The sequence below is a fragment of the Malaya genurostris genome, chromosome 2, assembly GCF_030247185.1.
Source record: "Malaya genurostris strain Urasoe2022 chromosome 2, Malgen_1.1, whole genome shotgun sequence".
NCBI lineage: Eukaryota > Metazoa > Arthropoda > Insecta > Diptera > Culicidae > Malaya > Malaya genurostris.
The window spans coordinates 58,134,855-58,153,918 of record NC_080571.1 but is presented as its reverse complement, the minus strand read 5'-3'; the positions used below and the strand labels follow the sequence as shown (position 1 = coordinate 58,153,918).

The 19,064-nt window shown below is 40.8% G+C and overlaps 2 protein-coding genes across 3 annotated transcripts; both read left to right on the top strand.

Annotated features, from left to right (window-relative positions):
* The first annotated feature begins 258 nt into the window (after positions 1–258).
* LOC131431065 (dnaJ homolog subfamily B member 14-like) lies at positions 259–2,288 on the top strand. Of its 2 annotated transcripts, none has more exons than XM_058596525.1 (3): positions 259–395; positions 838–1,640; positions 1,698–2,288. In XM_058596525.1, the coding sequence occupies exons 2-3, from the start codon at positions 853–855 to the stop codon at positions 1,984–1,986; spliced, it is 1,077 nt and encodes a 358-aa protein (XP_058452508.1). In that variant the 5' UTR covers positions 259–395; positions 838–852; the 3' UTR covers positions 1,987–2,288. The 2 variants fall into 2 exon arrangements, with proteins under 2 accessions (XP_058452508.1, XP_058452509.1); XM_058596526.1 differs by lacking the exon at positions 259–395 and adding an exon at positions 575–739.
* Positions 2,289–13,650: 11,362 nt separating this feature from the next.
* LOC131431793 (cytochrome P450 4C1-like) lies at positions 13,651–15,777 on the top strand. Its single transcript, XM_058597682.1, has 6 exons — positions 13,651–13,926; positions 14,012–14,395; positions 14,462–14,531; positions 14,591–14,909; positions 14,966–15,209; positions 15,274–15,777. Exons 1-6 carry the CDS (start codon positions 13,770–13,772, stop codon positions 15,612–15,614), a joined length of 1,515 nt encoding a protein of 504 aa, XP_058453665.1. The 5' UTR covers positions 13,651–13,769; the 3' UTR covers positions 15,615–15,777.
* The last annotated feature ends 3,287 nt before the right edge of the window (positions 15,778–19,064 follow it).

Below are 19,064 nucleotides of genomic sequence, written 5' to 3'. Positions count from 1 at the left end.
AAAATTCATCAAATTCACATAAAATCTGCAACTTGGTATCTGTGATTCTGACGCTCATTATTTCGCAATTCTGCGACGATTCCGTCGCATTCTATGCTAAGCTGAAATTCACAATACTAATCGAACCAATAATCGTAGGAAATTAATCGATTACTGCGATTATCTGAAATAATTCAATCGATAAAATTTCATTCGATTAACTGTGGCTTTACTCGATTATTCGATTAATCGATCGATATTACGACATCTCTAGTTATGAAAAATATGACAGAGGCATGACAGCTGGAAATACGTGTTTAATTTATTCGGGTCGATTTTGTGAAAATATAAAATAATTGTTTATAGTTAAGGCTTATTTCGTAAAAATTCTTGTCTATCCATTCGTAAGATTTCAGGTAAGTTAGTTTTCGTACCAAATCGAAACCAGATCTAGGTTTTGCTGGAGGATTATGGAATCGATTTTTCCATAATTTGCTCGCACATACAATCGAATTAAATACATTGTGTAATTTGCCATCTGAATTGTACTTGAATTCGAACATTGCTTTAGGGATATTGGAATCAAGGACGTTTTAAGTTTTCATTAAAAGTTGTCTTCAGCTTTTGTGTGATAGGATCTAACGCATATATAGCATTTGTTTTTGCCGTAATTACAAATAACGTATAAAATGGTCAACTGGTAGGGAATTGACGATAATATGTTAATAATTCAATACCCAAGAGATTCGTCACACGCGAGGTACAGAACATGCAGACCCTGGTGTCCACCTTATTCGACCATCATAATTTAAATCGAATAGAATAACACGCAACTATAAGTTTTTATTTTGTTTTAAGCTCTCACGAATCCCGATGGAGGTCAACAAGGAAGAAGCACAGCGATGCATCACAATCGCGATTGCCGCCGTCAAGATTGGCAATGTGGAGAGAGCGGAAAAGTTCCTGCAGAAATCTATCAAACTCTATCCGACAAAGGAGGCTGAGATTCTGTTGAGTCGAGTTCGAAATGCCAACTCGGCAAAAAGTGCTTCCGGTCGAACGGAAGAACCCACTCGGCGCAGACCAATGAATAAGGAAAATGAAAAACCTCAAGAACCAAAGCTTAACATTGACTACACCCAGGAACAGTTGGATGTGGTGAAAAGAGTAAAAGAATGCAAGGATTACTACGAAGTGCTCGGGGTTACCAAGGAGGCAACCGATTCGGAGATTAAGAAAGCGTACAAGAAGTTGGCACTACAACTTCATCCGGATAAAAATAAAGCGCCAGGAGCAGTGGAAGCATTTAAATCGCTGGGCAATGCGGTGGCAATTTTGACCGACGTTCAGAAACGTAAAGAGTACGATTTATATGGCAATCAGGAATCGCATCGGTCCAGTGGTGGATCATACAATCATCGCGAGTATAATTTCACGCGTAGCTTCGAGTCGGACATCAATCCGAACGGTCTGTTTAATATGTTCTTCGGGGGAGGTTTTCCGCCGCAGCATACTCGCGGACGAACGCGATGGCAATCGCAAGAATCCTCAACGGGAAGCAATCCCAGTGTGGTGTTCGGTTGTGTGGTTTGCTTCATTGTAGCTTCTTTACTGTCCACCTATCTCGCATCGGATCCACTATACAGCCTACAGCAGACTCCGTAAGTTTTTCAGTCTTTAACTTGAACTCGTCAACACTAAGTTTGTGACTATTCTAGAAAATACTCAACGGAACGCAGAACGCTCAATTTTAAGATTCCATACTACGTGAAGGATAACTTCGTGAGCGAATATCAGGGTTCGCTGAGCCGGCTGGAGCATTCGGTCGAGGAAGAGTACATTCTGTACATGAAACGAAGCTGCAACAACGAACGGAACTATCGGGACGCGATGATGGCCCGGGCCAAGAGCTTCGGCAGCCGAACTCAGTTGAATCAAGCTCAGCAGCTTAAGATGCCTTCGTGTGATGCCCTGTACAAGCTGGGCATAGGTCGAGTAAACTACTAACTACGGGAAGAGAGCGCTTATTCATTGCACGTATGGTATTTATTATGGTTTTCTTCGACACATTCTTGTATTGAGCTTTTAGCGGTTATACGGAAGATTCAGGTTCGTAGGCAGTTGTATCAGATTCAGTAGTCATTTTCAGGTTGAAATAAAAAATGCCATGTAGCAGAATCTGGTTGCGGAAAAATCCTATCGGCAGGCTGCCAGTAGTTAATTAATTTTATTAAAGATATTTGTATTATCGAAAACGTAAATTATTTCGAAATAAAAATGGTTCATTCCTAAGACGGAACGAGCGTATAGGTCTTTCTTGTTTTTATTCTGCGCTGTGACATCTCTAGCCTTATACCACTCCAAAACATGTTTCGAGGAATGGCTCGAAGCTAATTCCAGCCAGAAAAGCGTAGGACCATTGTGTGACCTTAGGAGTGGAAGTGGACGCTTTTGGAAGCATTCCTGTATGTATACGTGTTTATTGATCGTACCGGTTGTCACAAATGGAGTGGTTCGACTTCCACTTTCTAACATCTTCTGGGACATCAAACTTATAATGGGCAGTGAAAAACAGGAGTCCCGGAAGCTGTTAGAAGTCTGCCTTCTCGTACGTCTCCTTATCCATAATGAGACTACGCGGTTTTGTGAGCTTCCGTGTACGTGATTTGCCCACCGTATTTTTTTGGTATTATGGAACCATAGCTCGCTATTGTATTTTACCATTATTCGACTTCCGGTTCCGGAATTACAAGGCAATCGCCCTTATTCTTAATAACGACGTATTGATTTTTCGATCGAATCATAGCTACCTTTGATTTTGCTAGCGTTATTGGGAATACGAATGAAATACGAGGGAAAAAACGATACGACGTTATTCAGAATAAGGGCGAATATGTGCAAATCTATGAGAAAATGAGCACTCAATTTTCTCGGAAATTTCTCAACCGATTTTTACAATCTAAGAATCAAATAAAAAGTTAATCCGACATTCGGTTCCGGTATTACAGCACGAGAAGTGAACAATTTCCAATTTCATGAGTATTTTGTTCAAACTTACTCTTACTCTTTCAGTCGTAGACCACGCGGGTCTCTGCTGTATACAGGAGGCGTCTCCATTCAACTCGGTTCATTGCTGTTCGCCGCCAGCCTCGGTAGCTGCGAAGGGTCCGCAGGTCGTCCTCAATTTGATCGATCCATCTTGCCCGCTGTGCGCCTCTTCTTCTTATACCGGTCGGATCATTGTCGAGGATCATTTTAACCGGGTTGTTCTCCGACATTCTAACAACATGCCCGGCCCACCGTAACCGCCCGATCTTGGCCGTTTGGACGAGGGTTGGTCCTCCCAGCAACTGGTGCAGTTCATGGTTCATTCGCCTTCTCCACGTACCGTCTTCCATCCGCACTCCGCCGAAGATGGTTCGCAACACCTTCCGTTCAAAAACACCTAGTGCGCGTTGATCCTCCGCAAGCATTGTCCAGGACTCGTGCCCGTAGAGGATAACCGGTCTAATCAGCGTTTTGTAGATAGTTAACTTCGTACGACGGCGAATTTTGCTCGATCGAAGCGTCCTGCGCAGTCCAAAGTAAGCACGATTTCCTGACAATATGCGTCTCTGAATTTCTCTGCTGGTGTCATTATCGGCAGTCACCAGTGAGCCCAAGTACACGAACTCGTCGACCATTTCGATTTCATCACCACCAATCAGAACTCGTAATGGGTGGCTGACGTTATCTTCTCTCGAGCCCCTGCCTTTCATGTACTTTGTCTTTGACACATTGATGTCTAATCCGATCCGCTTGGCCTCAGCTTTTAGTCCGATGTACGTATCTTCCATCTTCTCAAAGTTGCGTGCTATAATATCAATATCATCAGCGAAACCAAGTAGCTGGACGGACTTTCTGAAAATCGTGCCACTCTTGTCTATTCTCGCTCTTCTTATCACACTCTCCAAAGCAATGTTGAATAGCAGACACGAAAGGCCATCACCTTGCCGTAGCCCTCTGCGAGTTTCGAAGGGACTCGAGTTTATCCCCGATACTCGAACAACGCACATCACTCGATCCATCGTAGCCTTGACCAATCGTATCAGTTTGTCCGGGAATCCGTAGTCGTGCATGATTTTCCATAGCTGTTCTCGATCGATTGTGTCGTAGGCTGATTTGAAATCGATGAATAAGTGATATGTGGGCACATTGTATTCGCGGCACTTTTGCAACACCTGGCGGATGGCGAACACTTGGTCCGTGGTAGCGCGTTCGCCCATTAATCCTGCCTGATATTGTCCCACGAATTCGTTTGCAATCGGTGAAAGTCGACGGCATAAGATTTGGGAGAGTACCTTGTAGGCGGCGTTCAGCAGAGTTATCGCGCGGTAATTGCAGCAATCCAGCTTATCGCCCTCTTTGTAGATGGGACACACGATTCCTTCCATCCATTCCTCCGGTAAAATCTCGTCCTCCCAGATCTTGGTAACGACCCAGTGCAGTGCTTTCACTAGTGCATTACCACCGTGTTTTAGTAGCTCGCTTGGTAGTTGGTCAACGCCAGCGGCCTTATTATTTTTCAACCGGCTTATCACCTCCTCCACTTCTTGGAGGTCTGGGGCCGGCAGTCTATCGTCCTCCGCACGCGTTCCCAAGTTCGTTACCGTGCCGCTACTTTCGTATTCCGCCACATCGCCATTGAGGTTCTCGTCGAAATACTGCCGCCACCTCTCGATCACCTCACAGTCGTTCGTGAGAAGATCCCCGTTGGTGTCCTTGCACATATCGGCCTGTGGCACATGGCCTCTGCGCGAACGGTTCACCTTCTCGTAGAACTTCCTTGTGTCATTAGCACGGAACAGCTGTTCCATCGCTTCGCGATCTCGGTCTTCCTGTTGGCGCTTTTTTCTACGGGATACCGAGATTAGTCTGTTCCGCGCCTGTCTGTATCGCTCCTCGTTTGCTCTCGTCCGGTGTTGCAGCTTGCTCGCCCAAGCTGCATTCTTCTCGGCCACTAACTGTTCACATTCGTCGTCGAACCAGTCGTTCCTTACGTTCGGAGCCGCCGTACCTAGCGTTGCTGATGCAGTGCTACCTATGGCAGATCGGATGTGTCTCCAGCCATCTTCAAGAGTAACTGCACCAAGCTGCTCTTCCGTTGGTAGTGCCACTGCCAACTGCTGCGCGTAATCTTGGGCTACTCCTGCATCCCGGAGCCGCGCAATGTTAAACCGCGACGATCGGTTTCGACGTCGGGTAGCCACCGTCGAAAGTTTTGAGCGCATGCATACAGCAACCAAGTAGTGGTCCGAATCTATATTCGCACTGCGGTAGGTGCGAACATTGTTGATGTCCGAGAAAAATTTTCCGTCGATCAAAACGTGATCGATTTGGTTTTCGGTCTGTTGGTCAGGTGATCTCCAGGTGGTTTTGTGGATATCCTTGCGGGGAAAGAAGGTGCTTCTGACTACCATTCCTCGGGAGGCCGCAAAGTTGACACACCGTTGGCCGTTGTTATTCGATGCGGCATGCAGGCTGTTCGGCCCGATTACCGGTCGGTACATTGCCTCCCTTCCTACCTGGGCATTCATGTCCCCGATGACAATTTTTACGTCTCTGCGTGGGCAGCCGTCATAGACTTGTTCCAGCTGCACGTAGAACGCTTCTTTCTCGTCATCGGGTCTCCCTTCATGTGGGCAGTGCACGTTGATGATGCTGTAATTGAAAAAACGGCCTTTAATTCTCAACTTACACATCCTAGCGTTGATCGGCTGCCACCCAATCACTCGCTGACGCATCTTGCCCAGCACTATAAAGCCAGTTCCCAGCTCGTTCGTTGTGCCACAGCTTTGGTAGAAGGTAGCCGCTCGATGTCCGCTTTTCCACACCTTCTGTTCCTTCCAACAAAGCTCCTGCAGCACTACGACGTCGAAGCTGCGAGGATTTAGTTCGTCGTATATTATCCTGTCGCAGCCTGCGAAACCTAGCGACTTGCAGTTCCATGTTCCAAGTTTCCAATCGTAGTCCTTTTTTCGGTGCGTGGGTCTATGCCGATTGTTCCGGGTCGTATTCTATCCTGTATCATTCGTATTTTGTTCAAAAGTGATGGCGAAACGTGGTGCAATTTTTTATAAAACTTACTGGTAAATTCATCTAGCTGGAAAACCTTATTAGTTAGTGGATATATAAATCTACTTTGGGACTACTAGTCCCCGGTTTCCGCTTGCGAGCGCACCGGTAATAGTGAAGAAATGCTTCAAAAACGGAACTCACTTCGATTTCTCAGCAACGGTCGAAAATTTTTTCACAAATTATGATTCAAATTAAAGCTCTTCGTTTGTTGAAAGTTACTGTGCAATTTCAAATGCAACTTCAAAACTGTCATGCAAAATGATGCAAAATCGGTACGCATCGAAACGGAAGAAGAAAACGCCACTGCCTAGCACACAGCGTGCTTCGTTCAATTTTGTATAGCGTGCCGGGTTGCCACATTTAAATCTTTATTATCAAGTGTACCACTTTGCTTCCGCCGTTTTCCGATAGGTGGCTGTACCGGCTAAGGCTGGTCAAAATACATAAATGATAATGCCTTTAAAGTGAGTGTGTACAGTGCCCTACGAATTGTCATCGCCGTTTCAGTGACAGTTGTTTTTGTTTTCGTATTATTCACGCTCGAAAATGTCTGTTTATGTGCCCAATTCTCGCAATTTGCGGGAAGTTTCCCTTTTCTGTTACAATTCGAGAAAAAAAATGCAGCTAAAGCGCATCGAATGCTCTCAGAAACTTACGGTGATGCTGCTCTGAGTAAAAGAACGTGTCGGGAGTGGTTTCAACGTTTTAAAAATGGTGATTTCGATGTCGAAGACAAACATGGTGGTGGAAGAGAAAAAATCTTCAAAGATGAACAACAGATTCGTGCCAAACCCAAGAAGTGCTTGCCGAATCGTTGGGAGTGTGTCAGCAAGCAATTTCAAAACGTCTCAAGGCCCTGGGCGCTAAAAGAAAAGCGGCCACAATATCAAGACCGACATGACAAAGTCATCCTCACGTCGCAAAAGTGGTCAAAAAGTACCTGGAAACGCTGAAATGGGAAGTCTTGCCCCACCCGCCGTATTCCCCAGATGTCGCCCCTTCTGACTTCCATCTATTCCGTTCGATAGCACACGGCCTGGCAGATCAATATTCTCAATCCTTTGAAGAGTTGGAAAAATGGATTGCTTCATGGATAGCGTCAAAAGAGGACTCCTTTTTTCGAGCCGGGATCCGAAAATTGCCGGAAAGATGGGAGCGACGGACAATACTTTGAATAATACATCTGTAAGCACTTTTTTTCGCAATTAAGCATTTAATTTCGGAAAAAACGGCGGAAGCAAAGTTGTACACCTGATAACTTGATATATCTGTTTACAAATTGAAAAGGTTATGGTAGTCTATACTAAAGAAAGTTTTTGATTTTATTCATGTTTGAAAAAAAAAAATCTTGACATAACCTTCTAGTGATGTTTTTGAAAACATACGTAATATGAGAAAGCCATCATTACACCACTAGGTGGATAAAAAAAAAGGTTTTTTAGAGTGGAAATAGTATTCATACCTAATGATTTTAAAGAAACCATCAACCTGTTTGGTTATATGCAAAAGTGCTGGAACCCCAATTTAGTTTTCAGAATACGAAAACACTTCTGGACAAAATTATCGCAGATAGCACAGAATACGTGTGATTGACTCGACTCGTAATGTAAAAATTAGATCAAGTTGAAAAAATGCGATGGCTGATGGATAATGACAGATAAGACTAGTGGCTCAAAATACCCCATGGTTCGGAATTCCCTACTTCCCCTTACTTAAAAACATTAATCTTTATTTCAATATGTCTTCAAAAATCATATCTTGATATAATATTAATAATATTAATTACGTTAGGATCATATAGACAAAGACATTTTTGGAATAAATCTTATTTGCATGTATTCCTACAATTAACCGTCTTATCATCTTTTCCAAATGCCAAAACTTCCTTGAATAGGCTTTGTAAATCATCGTCTCTTTTGTAAAAACGAGCTGCTGTAGTAAACAGTAATTTTGGATTTTGATCATTGGATTGGATTTGGAATTTTTGAACTCACGAATTAAATTTGCCATTTAATCCCATTTTCAATCAGATGAAATTTCAATACTGTTATATTTTTCGCATGGGATAAAGGCAATACCAAATGAAGCCCGTTTTATGCCATTCAGAAGCGCCCACTTTCAACTTTAAATTTGTGCTGATGTTTAAATACTAACTAGAGCTAACTTTTTTGTGGCATCGGTTCTAAAATTGTACCAGCTGTTACCCACATTATCGAAATGACGGAATGAGCAATGAAATCTTACTCGACTGCATGATTTTTTAGTGCTCGATCGGTTCAGTGCTAGAATTTTCGCCTGAGTTGACTGCTCGATCAACCTGATTGACAGTGACATTTTAAATGTCATTGAATATTCGCTCATTTTATGAATGTGTTAGTGTGAAATTTATGCGACTTATGCCATTTCACTACACTCCAGCTAGAGGAATGGATGATGCTGACTAAGGTAGGCCGTTTTGTTAATTTCCAGCGAATTTCAATAGTTTATGTTGGGATTCTAAGAAGAACTGGTTATTTACTAGTTCTGTATATCCGAAAAACATGAAGATTTAAACTTGTATATTCAGTTATATAATGTTCTCGTTTAAAAATAAACTGAAAATCAGCACGAAAACGTGCAAAATCAGGAAAGAAGAAGAAGAAGACGAATTGACAATTCAGTCCGCATCTTCTCACTCAATTCCGAATGATTTCCGAATCAACCGGTTGTAGGCGAACCGGTTCATTCGGAATCGGTTGTTGCACTGGAGTTGGAATTGATTCGGAATCCATTATGATTTCCACATGAAATTCCGAATGAAAATTTCTCGCCGATTCGGAATTGATTCGGAATCCATTCGGATCTGATAATGTGGGTATGAATTATCGGCTGAGAGATCCATCAGCAACAACCTCCCGCTTGTGAGAAATTCTGGCAACCGTCAGAAGGCTGGCTGCATTCCGGCTGCTGTCAAAATTGAGTCATTATCTCGTCGTACGTGTCTTGTTTATTTCTCTCTCTTCCTTCTTTTTTCTTCTTTTTTTTTATTCGACCTCATTTGATATTCGTCAATCCCGCACCCGCACGTACATACAAAAACGAATCTTGAGACGAGGTAAATGAGATTGAAATATGGGTATGTTTGATAGTGATAGAAAGCAATGTTATTGGCAAGAACATTTTCCATCATTAGTATATATGAAGGGCAATAACTTATGGCTTCAGTATGGCAAACCATAAGTTTTGAACCAATGGAGCGGTCAATCCGACTCACGACCGATTTTTAAAGGGCGTATGTATTTTTGCATTTCACAAAAATTGCCTTTTTCAAATCTTTGTAACTCGAAAACCATAATTGTACAAAAATGGCGTTCAGGAAGAAGTTGTAGGGAATCGATTGGGCCCCTAAAAAAAATATACACTGAAAAAAATTTTTGATTTTTTTTTCTCAATAATTACAAAATAATCCGAAAAAGTTGAAAAAAAAATCAGGGTTATAATGATATTCTTTTTTCTAAAAGTAGCTGTTCTTGAGATACTTGGATATTTAATTATAACACCATTTTTTATATTTCCATGAATTGTTTATTTGCTTGTTATATCTACAATTATTACATGTACATGAATAATTCTTAATTATATTTAAGGGTTTAAGTTTTTAAGTTTAAGTTTTAAGTTTTTATAAGGACCTTCGTTTGCCGATTTTGAAAGACCGTTGAATCGAATGCAATTTTTTTGGTTCAACAAACCCGGCAGACAGAGGTCCATTGTTGAGCTATCAAGCATCAAGCGAAAACGACATTAGTTTTCACACTTTTTTTGCAAGAGAAAAAACAACAACAAACCGTTCCAGCAAATTGAACGAATATTTCGTGCAATATGTTGTTCAACAAGCGCTCAAAGACCAACAAAATTGGACGGGCTGCTGAGAGGGAATATTGACCACGTGATATAAAACACAGTAAATTTACCATGCCTAGAGATTCTAGGGTAGCGAGGATTTAGAACGAAATAAACATTTGTAGGAAATTTGGATGATAATATATGTTATTATTCTTCAGAACCACATCGACCATGAGAAATGTAAATGTACGATGACCTGCTCAATCGAATTACCTTTGAGATGTATTTCGAATTCCAGTATAGTCAAAATGGTAGAACAATTCCAGTGATTGAAGAAGTTTTGTAAGTTCGGGTCCTGTCTTTCAAGAAAACATATTCTTGTCCACGATGTCCAACCAGCGACTGCCACCATTAAAGAAGGTGACAAGTGATTATAAATACACTCTCCTACTCAATGCTTGATCGGAGAAATATGTATAAAGCGAGAGGACTAGTGTTTGATGGACAGAGAAGATGTTTGGATGTAAGGTATCGGTCGGGACATAGCTACTATGTCTGTTTCGCGTTTTGGAGTGACTAAAACAAGATCAGAGTGGTGAAATGGTAGCGCGTATGCACGGAATGCATAAGAACGCAGGTTCGAGTCCTGTCTCTGAGCGCATCTTTTTCCAAAAATTCATCTTTTCTGTTAGTTTTTCTTTCACTTGGCTTCTCCAATATATATTTGAAAAAACTGAATGAAATCTTACTCGACTGCTCGATTTTTCAGTGCCCGATCGGTTCAGTGCTAAAATTTTCGCCTGAGTTGACAGTGACATTATAAATGCCATTGGATTTTTGAATGTTTTGGTGTAAAAGTTAGGTGACTTATGCCATTTTATTACACTCGAGCTAAAGGAATGGGTGATGCTGACTAAGGAAGGACTTTTTGTTAATTTCCAGCGAATGTCAACAGTTTATGCTGGAATTATAAAACAGAATTGGTTATTTACTAGTTCTGTATATCTGAAAAACGTGAAGATTTAAATTTATATGTTTATAGTTATATAATTTTTTTACTCAAAAATAAACTGAAAATCAGTACGAAAATCAAAAAATCAGGAAAGAATAACAAGAAACCGAATTGACAATCCGTTTCGCATCATCTCAATCAATTCCGATAGATTTCCGAACCAACCGGTTGGAGGCGGCATTCATTTAGAATCAGTTGTTGCACTGGAGTTGAAATTTATTCGGAGCTCATTATGATTTCCACATGGAATTCCGAATGAAAATTGCTCACCGATTCGGAATTGATTCCGAATTAATTCGGATCTGATTGAAGACTGTCCCAGAAAGTATGGACGCACTTTGATTTCGCTGTGAATAATTCACAAGTGTTAGATATTCAAATTTTATTCGTTTTTTCCAGTCTCCGAAACACCCCGTTTTTTCCAGTCTTCGAAACACCCCTGATAGTCACTTTTTGTAATGCTCTGTAGCAGTCTCAGCGATTCTGCCGTTATCTCTTCAATCGATGAAAAACGCTGTCCTTTCATGGGTCTCTTCAACTTTGGGAACAGGAAAAAATCACACGGAGCGATATCTGGTGAATAAGGAGGTTAGGGCATGATTAAAGTCTTGTTTTTAGCCAAAAAATCACGAATAAGCAGAAGCAGTTTTGGAACGAATTTTGCTGCCACTCGTTTCATGCCCAAAACATTTGAAAAAATATGATGGCATTAGCCAACTGATATGCCAACTTCATCAGCAACTTCTCTAATAGTGATTCGGCGATCATCCATAATCATTTTTTCCACTTTTTCCACATTTTCATCGATTATTGACGCGCTGGGTCGACCGGAGCGTTCGTCGTCTTCAACGTCTTCGCGGCCATCTTGGAAACGCTTATACCACTCGTAAACACTTGTTTTTTTCATAGCAGACTCACCGTAGGCTCTCTGTAACATTTCGCACACTTGGTTACACTTTATTTCATTTTTCACGCAAAATTTAATACAAATTCTTTGACTCTTCAATCCTTCCATTGTTTAAACTAACAAAAATCGCCGAGCTAAAAAAAACACGTCTACACCAGCCGCTACAAGACAGAATGTAAACAATGAATACAGCTGAAAATTTCACCATACATTAGGGACATATGTACCAACACAATAAAAAAAAATTTTTTGACCACCGGACTCTCCAGACGCGCGCAATTAAAAAATTCCGGGAACTTTTTGAACAGACCTCGTACTGATAATATTAGACTACAACAACAGAATATTATTCTCAATATTTCCTACCTAGCCATTGTAGACTAGCTGGCGCACCTTCTTGCGAACGTTCCTCATTAAATTCCGTACAGACTTCATGGCGACATGTTTTGACACTTTTTTCCAATCTTTTTCGAACTGTTGAATGGTTTCGGCTGCCGAGACATGTTTCCTAAGATGTGCCTTCGTCAATGCCCAAAATTCCTCAATTGGTCGAAGTTGTGGGCAATTTGGTGGATTCATGTCTTTTGGGACGAAAGTGACATTTTTGGTAGTATACCATTCTACCGTTGATTTCGAGTAGTGGCAAGAAGCAAGATCTAGCCAGAAGACAACAGGATCCTTGTGGCTTCGAATCATGGGTAGAAGACGTTTTTATAAACATTCCTTGATGTATATTTCGCATGGCAGATTTTACCCCAGACGCCTGCCAGGCAAAAGGTTTTGTCGGAATGTTGGCAGAATTCCTGCAAGAGTCTGACAACAACCGTTTCCGGCAGAGGATTTCGCCTAGTGATTCTGTTTCTGCCGGATTTTCGCCATGCAAGACTTGCAGGACCGATTAAAATCGGGTCTTTATTTACCAGCGCCATTGGTTTTGTATTTTTTTTATTTCAATCTCAATTGAAGGACAATAACACATAGCTTCTGCACTACCAAACATGATATGCAAAGCTCTCTTCTCTCAATGCACCAGTATTTTCATTTCATTTACCTAATCTCGAGACTCGTTTTCATTTTTGGGTGTACATGCAGAATTGACGAATATCAAATGAAGTCGAACAGAAAAAAAAAATTAGAAAGAGCGACCTTGCAAGACGTGACGTGGCGATAGAATGACGCAATTTCGCCTGGAAAATTTTGACAGCTACCGGAAATTTTCCAGACTTCTGCCGGCTATCAGAATTTCTCACAAGCGGGCTACTGTGCCGCGGCACCTATGGAAGAGAATGATGAGTCGTCGTCCTTCCGGAAAGTAGGTAAAGCATCAATATTTCTTGTTCTTCTCATAGTTTTTTTTCCTTTCCCGTGAATGATGAGCATGGATGCGGTAGGCTATGGTGGCTATCATGCCGTAGAGATGTTCAGTTTCAATTGGAATGGTAACAATTTTCAAAACTATTTTTTTCAGTTCTTATTTGTCAATCAACCGAAAATATGATGATGACAGTGTGCAATCCACCAAAACCGATAAGCTTTGTACCAAGTCTGAAAAAAGCGTGTCCTTAAGTGAGTTGACGCCACCGAGAACGAACATGAAAACGACAATTACAACAACGATTTCCAATTTTCAAAATCCGCTGAGGCGATTCGAATAGAAGAAAGAAAACTTTAACGGTGTCTGATAGTTGTATTACTATCATGATTACAACATTGAAAATAAACAACTCGAGTCTCGCACTGATAACCGTTATCGATGCGGGGTTCTCTTTTCACGCGAGTATATTTGAATCCAAGTGCAAACATTCTCCATATCAATATTTATGGTTCTGCTGTGATAATGTCTGAGGGATCGAAAGCCAAAAGAATTATTCTATTTACTTACTTCAGCCGCAACAGTTCATTTGCCTTGTTTGTTTGGATCCGATCCTTGCCATGTTTTTTCAAGCAATAATAGTCGGAACAATCCTGTTCCTGATCGTACGGTTTATTCGCGAGCGGCAACAAATAGTGAAGATCGCAAAGCATTTCGGCGGACCAAAACCATTACCGGTGATCGGTAATTTGCTGGAGTTTAACACCGATATTCCGGGTAAGCCTTCCTGCACCTGAGGCGTTTCGTACTGTTGTAGCTTTGAATATATGTAATGGAACGATTCATTTGTTTCTCACGGCAGGCATATTCGAAACTGGTATCAGATTATTGAAAATTCACGGACCGGATACCTTTTTCTGGGGTCTGTTCAATCTTTATCTATTGGTCGTAAGCAGTCCCAAAAATGTCGAGAAGGTTCTGTTGGCGAAAAATGCCCAGAAGTCGTTGTTGTATACGTTCCTGGAACCGTGGCTGCGGACAGGGCTGCTGCTGTCTAGCGGAGAAAAGTGGTTCCAGCGGCGCCGCATCCTAACGCCGGCCTTTCATTTCAAGATACTGGAACAGTTCGTGGCCGTGTTCAACAAGGAGACAGACGTGATGGTGGCCAACCTACGGAAGCACGTGGACCAACAGGAGTTCGACATTTACTCCTACGTGACACTGATGGCACTGGATAGTATTTGTGGTAAGTGTTGTAATTTGTTTCTTTCCCAAACTGAAGAAATTCGTTCCGGTTTTTGACGATTACTAGAGACTTCAATGGGAATATCGGTAAACGCCCAAAACGATCCCGATAACGACTATGTGAAAAATGTTAAAAGGTAACCCCGCACCGATTAGATATTAGTGATTGATTGTTCGAATGAGGTTTTTTTTTCAGCATGTCGGTATTATTTCTGCAACGAATTTTCGATCCTTTGGTCGCCACTCCTATACTGTATGAGTTAATTCATCCACGCGCCTACAAACAGAGAAGGATCGTGCAAGAGTTGCATAATTTTACGGATTCTGTGATAGCTGAGCGGAGAAAACAGTTGCAACCGAATGGCGAGAAGAGACACAATTTTAATCAAAGCGACGAAAATCTGTATTCGAAACAGAAGATGACATTTTTGGATTTGCTGCTTAGCGTCAACGTCGACGATGAACCCTTGGATGATCTTGAGATCCGAGAAGAGGTTGATACCTTTATGTTTGAGGTAAGTGTAGAATGTTTTTTTCAGGAAAAGTACTGACTCGTTTCCGTGGTTCGCAGGGTCACGACACGACAACCAGTGGCATTTCGTTTACAATCTACGAATTGGCACGAAATCAGCATGTGCAAGATCGTATCTACGAAGAAATTGTCAGCATCCTAGGGAAGAACTACCGCGAAGCTGAGCTAACGTATCAAGTTTTGCAAGATTTTAAATATCTTGAAATGGCCATCAAGGAAGCATTGCGTCTCTATCCGTCGGTTCCCTTCATTGGCCGGCACCTCACTGAGGACACCGAACTTGGTTTGTCGTAAAAAAATCGTCCCGGTTTTGGCAATAATTATATTAAAAGCTTTCCACTTTTCAGATGGAATCACTTTACCGGCCGGAGTGGAAATACTGGTGGCGATCTACATGATTCATAGAAATCCGGAAGTGTTTCCGGATCCGGAACGGTACGATCCCGAGCGGTTTTCGGAAGATGCCGAATCCAAACGGGGTCCGTACGATTACATACCTTTCAGTGCCGGTGCTCGAAACTGTATCGGTCAACGATTTGCCATGTTGGAAATGAAGGTCGCAATCATTAAACTGATTTCGAACTACCGAATTCTGCCCGGAGAGTCACTGCAGCAGTTCCGCGTGAGGACTGATCTTGTCATTCGGCCTCATACGGGTGTCGCGGTAAAACTGATGGAACGCGTTTGATGCGGCCTTTATTAACAAGGTAGAGCACTGAGTGAACTCAAAATGGCAGATATCTTCGGTTTTTTAGGGTAACTTTTGAGGACTAGATATATGAAGAATCTTTGGAAACTTAGGGTAAATTTTTATTTGTGAATTATACCGACGATCTTAAAATATTGCAAAATCTGTCAAGTTTGTATTTTCTGCTTTCTGTTTTGTCTTCAACCGCTTCATTATTGCACGCAAATACGGACTTTTGTTTTCTGATTTGACGTCGTCCTTCAAAAGTATATTATGCCGATCCCAGGAAACCAACATTGTGATCTTTCCGTCCCATTGAGACGATCTTCGAAACACTCGCTGTTTCAGTCAAACATGTATTCCAAGTGCGCTTGCGTTCGTCTTTCTAGCTCTAAATAAGTATGTGCGGGATCCAACGGCAGGATATCTTTGTTATCTGCCGAATCTTGCTCGCACAATTCCTCTTTCCGATCGTCCAGTACAATTTTATGTATTATGATTATTGTCATTTATTTTTCCCCGGTTTCATCCTCCATTTTAAGTAATTTTGACTCTGTTTCACTTCGTAGGACCTGCCGCTGCGTGCTTTATCGGCAGTGAAGTGTTAAGCGTTTCGGAATTCTCAAAACCACTTTCTCGCGGTGTAATCTAAAGGATCAACAGCCCCATCTTTTTTGTTTATTGGAATGTATTAAATATTCAAACATTAGCGCGTAACTTCTCTGGGAATACTTTTGGTAACATTTACAGTATTGGAACCGTTGAATCATGTGAAATAAAATTTACTGAATACTCTCATATGAAGAAAAAGAACTAATGATACCTTTATGGATAGAATGTATCAAATAATTCACTTGACAAATATACTCTGCTATGACACAAGTTTTCGTTTTAAAAAGATATGTCATCGTGCTAATTTTGATCAGTGTATTCCATGTCGTTGGGAGGATCATTTCTAATCATTTCATAATTTTGTAAATATGTAGAAATTGGGATGTCAAAACTCTTGTTACGCTTTTTAACACCTATAACTTACACAAAGTAACACATTTAACGTTTTGTAACACAAAAAAAAACAACAAAAAAAGTAACGCATGTAACGATTTGTAACGCTTCGTATCGCCTTTACCATGCAAAAAACTAACGCTTGTAACACTTCGTAAAGCCTGTAATTCGCAAAAGAGTAACGCACATAACGCCTACAACTCACAAAAAACTAACGCCAAAAACTTATACAAAGTAACACATGTCACGTATTGTAACGACTGTTACTTACGAAATGTAACGCTTTGTAACGTCTGTAACTTACAAAAGTTAACGCTTCGTAACGCATCGTAACGCTTCCTACTCTTTACAGCTCATAAAAAGTAACGCATGTAACGCCTATAGTTACATAAAGGTGAAACATGTAACGCTTGTAACTTACAAACCAGTAATGCGTCGTAACGTCATCACTCACAAAAAAGTAACATATTTAATGCCGTTAACTTCCAAAAAATAACGCATGTAACGCTTTGTGACCCTATAACTTACAAAAAAGTAACACATGTAACTAATGTAACCCCCATAACTTACTAAAAAGTAATGCATGTAACGCTTCGTAACGTCGATGACTCACAAAACCTAACGCATGTAACGTTTCGTGACGCCTATAACTTACAACGAAAATAACGCATGTAACCCTTCGTAACGCCTTTAACTAATGAAAAAATGACACATGTAACGCTTCGTATTGCAGTAACTTACTAAAAGTAAAACATATTACGCTTCGTCACGTCAAAACGGCAAAACTCACAAAAAAGTAACGCCTATAAATTACAAAATAATAAACTTACATAAAAGTAATGCTTCGCAACGCTCATAACTTACAAAAAAGTAACGCTCCGTAACGCCTATAACTTACTAGAAGCAACATGTAACGCATTGTAACGCCTTTAACTTACAAAAAAGTGACGCATGTAACTTTTTGTCACGTCATAACTCACAAAATATAACGTATGTAACACTCTGTAACGCCTATAAATAACAAAAAAATAAAACATGTAACGTTTTGTCACGTCTTAACGGCATAACTCACAAAAAAATAACGCATGTGATGCTTCGTGGCGCCAAAAACTTACAAAAAAGTAACGCATGTAACGCTTCGTAACGCCTATAACTAACAAAATAGTAATGCTTCGTAACGCTCAAAACTTACAAAAAAGTAACGCTCCGTAACGCCTATAACTTGCTAGAAGCAACATGTGACGCATTGTAACGCCTTTAACTTACAAAAAGTGATGCGTGTAACGTATGTAACACTTCGTAACGCCTATAAATTACAAAAAAGTGAAACATGTGACGTTTTGTCACATTATAACGGCATAACTCACTAAAAAAATAACGTATGTAACACTCTGTAACGCCTATAAATAACAAAAAAATAAAACATGTAACGTTTTGTCACGTCTTAACGGCATAACTCACAAAACAATAACGCATGTAATGCTTCGTGACGCCAAAAACTTACAAAAAAGTAACGTATGTAACGCTTCGTAACGCTTAGAACTTACAAAAAAGTAATGCTTTGTAACGCTCATAACTTACAAAAAAGTAACGCTCCATAACGCCTATAACTTACTAGAAGCAACATGTAACGCATTTTAACGCATTTAACTTACAAAAACGTAACGCATGTAACGTTTCGTAACGATTATAACTTACTAAAAATAACGCTTCGTAACGCCTATAGTTTACACAAAAGTAACGCATGTAACGCTTCGTAACGCCTATTATTTACACAGAAGTAACACATGTAACGCTCTGTAGTGCCTATGACTTACAAAAAAGCAACGTATGTAACGCATTGTAACGCCGATGACTCACAAAAAAGTAACCCATGTAGCGCTTCGTAACGCCTTCAAATTGAAAAGGAAAGCATGTTACGCTTCGTAACACATATAACGCTTCGTTACGCGTTTAACTGACAAAGAAGGCACGTTTCGTAACACTACGGAACAGTAACACATGCAGCGCTTCGTAACGTCTATGATTTACAAAAAAGTAACGCTCCGTAACACCTTTAACTTACGAAAAAAAAACGCTCTGCCACGCCTGTAACTTACAAAAACGCAACGCATGTAACACCTCGTAACGCCTCTATCTTACAAGAATGTAACGCCTGTAACGCTTCGTATCGCCCATAACTTACAAAAAAGAATCGTTTCGTAACACTCCGTAACGCCAGTAACTTACAGAAAGTTAACGCATGTAACGCTCCGCAACGCCTGTAATTTTCAAAAAAGTAACGAATGTAACACCTCGTAAGGCTTGTGATTTACTAAAAAATAACGAATGTAACGCCTTTAACATACAAAAAGTAGCGCTTTGTAACGCTCCGTAACACCTATAACTACAAAAAAGTAACGCATTGACCGCTGCGTAACGCTTATAACTCACAATAAAGAATCG